We start from the raw sequence: 7,000 nt of genomic DNA on the forward strand, positions 1-7,000 counted from the left end.
TGGCTAACCTTGACACTCCAGCTGTTGTTGAACTACATATCCCAGCATGCCCTGCTACAGTTTTGTTATTTGGCCATGCTAAAACTGATGCAGGGCATGCTGGGATGTGTAGTTCAACAACAGCTGGAGTGTCATGGTTAGCCATCACTGCTCTGGGCAGAAAAACAAGTGTTGGCGCTGTCGGCAATCTTTATTCCGGGAGGACCTGCTGCAGCAGGGGCCGTTCGCCTATCAAGACTTACCGCGGCTATGTTTGACGGCGTGGAAGTTGAACGCCAGATATTAGCTCGGAAGGGCATTCCGAACAAGGTTATTCCTACCCTGATACAGGCTAGGAAAGGAGTAACGTCTAAACATTATCATCGTATTTGGAAAAAATATGTATCTTGGTGTGAGTCCAAGAAGTTTCCTATGGAGGCGTTTCAACTGGGACGTTTTCTCCTATTCCTGCAAGCAGGTGTGGATATGGGCCTGAGGTGGGGACCTGTAAAGGTCCACATTTCGGCCCTATCCATTTTTCGTCCAGAAACAGTTGGCTTCCCTCCCGGAGGTTCAGACTTTTCTGAGAGGGGCTCTGCACATTCAGCCTCCCTTTGTGCCGCCTACGGCGCCATGGGATCTTAACGTAGTGTTACAGTTCCTCCAATCGGATTGGTTTGAACCTCTACCAGAGGTTGAGGTCAAATTTCTCATGTGGATGGCTGTCACTTTGTTGGCCTTAGCTTCTGCTATACGTGTGTCAGAGTTCGGGGCTTTGTCTTGTAAGAGCCCCTACTTGATCTTCCATCAGGATAGGGCTAAGCTCTGGACACGTCTGCAGTTCCTTCCAAGGGTTGTGTCGGCATTTCATATCAACCAACCTATTGTGGTGCCAGTGGTGACTGACTCCTCAATTTCATCAAAGTCCTTGGATGTTGTAAGGGCTCTGAAAATCTATGTGAAGAGGACTGATCGTCACAGAAAATCGGACTCTCTATTTGTCCTGTATGATCCCAAAGAACTTGGGTGTTCTGCTTCTAAGCAGACGATCTCTTGAGATCTCTTGCTGGATTAGGTTCACTATCCAGCACGCGTATTCTACGGCAGGATTGCCATGTCCTACGTCTGTTAAGGCCCACTCTACTCGTAAGGTGGGTTCTTCCTGGGCGGCTGCCCGGGGTGTCTCGGCTTTACAGCTTTGCCGAGCGGCTACTTGGTCTGGGTCGAACACATTTGCAAAGTTTTACAGGTTCGATACTTTGGCCTCTGAGGACCTGAACTTTGGTCAATCAGTTATGCAGGAGCCTCCGCACTCTCCCTCCAGTTATGGGTGCTTTGCTACATCCCCATGGTACTAATGTGGACCCCAGCATTCTCTAGGATGTAAGAGCTAATAGGATTTTAATTAACTACCGGTAAATACTTTTCTTGTAGTCCGTAGAGGATGCTGGGAACCCGCCCAGCGCTTCGTGATTCGGCAGTGGTTAATTTTTCAGTACTGCTTAGTTCTTGGTTTAGTACTGTTTTGTTACTTGGTTAGATAATATCGTTTTCAGCTGTTACTGATGTTTCAAGCTGGTTAGCTTGGTTTGCCTTGTATGTGTGAGCTGGTGTGAATCTCGCCACTATCTGTGTAAAATCCTCTCGAAGTGGTCCGTCTCCTCGGGCACAGTTTCTAGACTGAGTCTGGTAGGAGGGGTATAGAGGGAGGAGCCAGCCCACACTCGCAAACTCTTAAAGTGCCAGTGGCGCCTAGTGGACCCCTCTATACCCGATGGTACTAATGTGGACCCCAGCATCCTCTACGGACTATGAGAAAAGGATTTACCAGTAGGTAATTAAAATCCTATTTTCAGGGTCGCTGGACCAAGGAGGAGTTACTCCTCCCAATAAACATTCTGGAGCTGCAGGCGGTGTTCAATGCATTAACTCTCGCTCTGCTTCTGGTACAAAACAGGCCGGTTCAAGTACGGTCAAACAATGCCACTTCTGTGGCATACATAAACTATCAAGGCGGCACTTGAAGCGTTGGGCGGAACACCATCTGCCAGCAACAGTGGCAGATCCAGGGGGGGGGCACTCGGGCCCGTGCCCCCCCTGTCGTTTGTGGCCTCCGTCCCCCATCCGTCCGTCCGTCCCTCCCCAGGCGCCGCACAGGGAGATGACGGGCGCCCGCTGAGATTGTGTTACCAGCGGGCGCCCGTCTCCCTGCACAGCGGCAGCCGGAGGCAGGAGCTCAGTACTGAGCTACTGCCTCCGGCGCTGTCACTGTGCGGCGTGCACTATGGGAGAGACGTCAGTCATGACGTCTCTCTCATAGTTCTGAGGAGAGGACGCCAGGAGGAGGACTGCAGCGGTCTTGAAGCGGGAACGGGGCTTGGTAAGTATGTTCTCTTTTCTCTACCTCAGTGCAGCGGGGGAATCTACTGGGGGCAAACTAGGGGGAGACATTACTACTGGGGGCATCATCAAGGGACATTACTACTGGGTGGGGGGGGCATTACTACTGGGGGCATTATTACTGGGGGAGCATCTACTAGGGGCGTTACTACTGGGGGGCATTACTATTGGGGGCATTATTACTGGGGGGCATCTACTGGGGGCATTACTATTGGGGGGTCATCTATTGGGGGCATTACTACTGGAGGCAGCTACTGGGGACATTTTTACTGGGGGCCATCTACTGGGGGCATTATTACTGGGGGGCATCTACTGAGGGCGTTACTACTGGGGGGTCATCTATTGGGGGCAAACTCCTAGGGGGCATTACTACTAGGGGCAAACTACTGGAGGACATTATTACTGGGGGGCAGCTACTGGGGGCAAACTACTGGGGGACATTATTACTGGGGGGCATCTACTAGGGGCAAACTACTGGGGGGCATCTGCTGGGGGCAAACTACTGGGGGACCTTATTACTCGGGGCCAACTACAAAGGGGCTAACTACTGGGGGCATACTACAGGAGGGCATTATGATAAAGCTAATTATTTACCTTTTAACATAAGCTATATACTTATTATAGACAATGTACGCAATAGGCGCATGAGGTGCCGTAATGGTACGCACTTAGCGTAGCAGACGCTAGGCCGTGGTCGAGACGCACGAGCGGCACGTTTGCTCACGGCTTACGCTTAGTATCGAGCACGCTATAGGCGGCCCGAGCACCGTAATGCTACGCTATTGGCGTAGCGGACGCTGTACCGCGAGAGTGGGATACGAGCGGCGCTGACGCTCACTGAATTACACACAGAAAACCTTATTAACAACACACTGAAAGGGTATGCTTATGCTGTAAACCTTAATACTGTAATATTACCACAATGTAACGCTGATTAACCTGGATGATATGAAAGCTGTTTGAGCGATTGAGACGCTCAGAAACCCTTTATAATAACTAGTAAAACACACACTACTGGCTAAGGTTCCAACACCTTTATAGACGATATTTTGTAAGTAAAGGGAAAAGAAAACAGTTTACAGCTTATACACTACAGACCTGACATTAATACCTAAACACAATAACTAAACAGAAATATAAACACTAGCGAACGATCACAAATAGAATAAACACAAAGAGAATAAATGGCAAACACTTATAGCAGGGGTGTCAAACACAAGGCCCGCGGGCCAAATCCGGCCCGCCAGACCTCGTCTGATGGCCCGCGGTGCCGCCGCCAGCCTTGCAGCCTCCCCTTTTTTTTTTTCAATGAATTTACTCCGTGCCTGCACGGAGTAAATTCATTTTAAAAATGGCTCAAGTTAAAAAAAAAAAAATTTACTTACCTTCCGGGACCTGGCCCGACTTCTTCCTGCCCCGCACTGCTCCCTGGGTGTCGGACGTGACGTCATCACGTGACGTCCGCCCGACATCTCCAGGGATCAGAGGAGCGCGCGGACGCCGCGGAGAGGAGCAAGAAGAAAGAAGTAAAAGAAAGAAAGAAGTAAAAGGTAAGTAAAGTAAATGGAGGGGGCAGATGGCTGGGCACTATAAAAGGGGGCAGATGGCTGGGCACTATAAAAGGGGGCAGATGGCTGGGCACTATAAAAGGGGGCACATGGCTGGGCACTATAAAAGGGGGCAGATGGCTGGGCACTATAAAAGGGGGCAGATGGCTGGGCACTATAAAAGGGGGCACATGGCTGGGCACTATAAAAGGGGGCACATGGCTGGGCACTATAAAAGGGGGCACATGGCTGGGCACTATAAAAGGGGGCAGATGGCTGGGCACTATAAAAGGGGGCACATGGCTGGGCACTATAAAAGGGGGCACATGGCTGGGCACTATAAAAGGGGGCACATGGCTGGGCACTATAAAAGGGGGCAGATGGCTGGGCACTATAAAAGGGGGCACATGGCTGGGCACTATAAAAGGGGGCAGATGGCTGGGCACTATAAAAGGGGGCAGATGGCTGGGCACTATAAAAGGGGGCAGATGGCTGGGCACTATAAAAGGGGGCACATGGCTGGGCACTATAAAAGGGGGCACATGGCTGGGCACTATAAAAGGGGGCACATGGCTGGGCACTATAAAAGGGGGCAGATGGCTGGGCACTATAAAAGGGGGCAGATGGCTGGGCACTATAAAAGGGGGCACATGGCTGGGCACTATAAAAGGGGGCACATGGCTGGGCACTATAAAAGGGGGCACATGGCTGGGCACTTTAAAAGGGGGCACATGGCTGGGCACTATAAAAGGGGGCACATGGCTGGGCACTTTAAAAGGGGGCAGATGGCTGGGCACATATAAGGCAGGTGGAGCGGTAAATTTTGGATATACTGACCACTTCCATGTCACTTTACAGTGGTATAGGGACCATAAACTACAATCAAATACCCAAAAAATGTCCAAGAAAAGAAAAGTTGATGCAGAGGGAAGGCAATTTCAGGAGAGATGGGAAAGTGAATACATGTTTGTGATTAATGGAGACAAGCCGGTATGTCTTATTTGCTATGAGGCAGTGGCAGTGATGAAGGAATACAATTTACGCCGGCACTTTGAGACCAAACATGGAGCCAAATTTGCTAACTTTAGCCCCCAGGAAAAGCAACAAAAGGTCCAAGAATTAAAAGGTAGCCTGCATTCTCAACGGAATATTTTTTCAAAAATGACAGCAAAAAATGATGCAGCAGTGAAAGCCAGCTATCTTGTGGCTGAAGAAATTGCGCGAGCTTCAAAGTGCTTTTCAGAAGGTGCATTTGTAAAGAAGTGTATGCTGAAGGTATGTGAACAGGTGTGCCCTGAGCAGAGACAGGCTTTTAACAATGTCAGCTTGTCAAGAAACACCATCACAGACCGAGTCAGGGACCTAGCCTATAATCTTAAAACAAAGTTGGCTGAAGAGACATGCAGTTATGTGGCATTTTCATTAGCTGTTGATGAAAGCACTGACAATACTGATACAGCTCATCTAGCTATTTTTGTAAGAGGTGTGAAGGAAGACTTGTCTGTCAGTGAGGAGCTCTTGGATGTGGTCGCCATGTATGGGACAACAACTGGGAGGGACATCTTCAATGCAGTGGAGGAATCAGTAAATAAAATGAAATTACCTTGGGAAAAGTTGGTGGGACTTACTACTGATGGCGCTCCAGCAATGTGTGGAGTGAGAAATGGCTTGGTTGGACTGTTAAAAGAGAAAATGGAAAAAAGTAATTGCCACACGCCGCTGATAACTTATCACTGCATTATCCACCAAGAAGCTCTGTGTGGCAAGGTTCTGCAACTGGATAACATAATGTCCACAGTCACGAAAACAGTGAATTTTCTGCGTGCACGGGGTCTGAATCATCGTCAGTTCCAACAATTTTTGAAGGAGGTGAGCATAAAACATACAGATGTGCCATACCATACAGAAGTAAGGTGGCTGAGTAGGAGCACCGTTCTCAAGAGATTTTTTGAGCTTTTGGAAGACATTAATCTTTTTATGCAAAGTAAAGGGAAGCCCTTGTCAGAACTGTCAGATCCAAACTGGCTGTGCGATTTTGCCATGTTGTGTGACATAACAGAGCATCTCGCCCAACTGAATCTGAGGCTGCAAGGCCGCAAACAAGTCATAACCTCAATGTATGATGCAATAACAGCTTTCCAGGAGAAACTGCGCCTATGGAAGTCACAGCTTGAAAAAGACTGTCTTGCCCACTTTCCTATCTGCCAGAGCATTTCAAACTCATTCCCAGGTACTTTTTCATGTGCTCGATTGGGTACCAAAGTGAATCGGCTGATTGATGAATTCAATCAACGCTTTTCTGATTTTAAAGAACAAAACTTAACCTTTACCAGCTTTGCCAATCCCTTCAACATCGATGTTGACAGTGCACCACATCACCTTCAAATGGAATTAATAGAACTTCAGTCCAGCAGCAGCCTGAAAGCGAAGTTCCAGGATGCGACAGTCGACGACTTTTACCGTCTCCTCCCCCCTGCTTTGATGCCACAGCTCCGACTTCAAGCTGCACGTGTTCTGTCCATGTTTGGGAGCACTTATCTATGTGAACAGATGTTTTCAGTCATGAATCTGAACAAGACCAAGCTCAGATCACGCATCACTGATGATAACCTCCATGCTGTTTTGCGGATTGCTACAGCACAAGACCTAACGCCAAACATCGATGGACTGACCTTAGGAAAACGATGTCAGCCATCTAGTCAGAAAAGTTAAAAAAAAGGTAATGCCTTGTGTTTTCCATATGTTTAATAAACAGTGTTTGGCAATATTTGTATGTTTAAAAAAAAATTAATGTTTGTTACCAAAAAACATTTTTTAATACATTGTACAATAATTGTACATTTGAATATCTACTTGTCATTATTCTGACTATGTTTCTGCTTTCAGAGCTAGTTATTACTTACATTATTACAAAAAACAGTAATAATTGAATACAGTGACATTAATTTATGATAATAAAGAGTGGACACATAGACCTACAGATACAACCGGCCCTTTGATGGGGACCAAACTGCTGATGCGGCCCCCGATGAATTTGAGTTTGACACCCCTGACTTATAGGATAACAAAAAGAG

The 7,000-nt window shown here is 47.9% G+C and overlaps 1 protein-coding gene across 1 annotated transcript; it reads left to right on the plus strand.

Moving 5' to 3' along the window:
- The first annotated feature begins 4,823 nt into the window (after positions 1–4,823).
- LOC134944133 (general transcription factor II-I repeat domain-containing protein 2-like) lies at positions 4,824–6,658 on the plus strand. The gene has a single exon (XM_063932707.1). It carries the CDS (start codon positions 4,824–4,826, stop codon positions 6,636–6,638), a length of 1,815 nt encoding a protein of 604 aa, XP_063788777.1. The 3' UTR covers positions 6,639–6,658.
- The last annotated feature ends 342 nt before the right edge of the window (positions 6,659–7,000 follow it).

The sequence above is a fragment of the Pseudophryne corroboree genome, chromosome 7, assembly GCF_028390025.1.
Source record: "Pseudophryne corroboree isolate aPseCor3 chromosome 7, aPseCor3.hap2, whole genome shotgun sequence".
Classification (NCBI taxonomy): Eukaryota; Metazoa; Chordata; class Amphibia; order Anura; family Myobatrachidae; genus Pseudophryne; species Pseudophryne corroboree.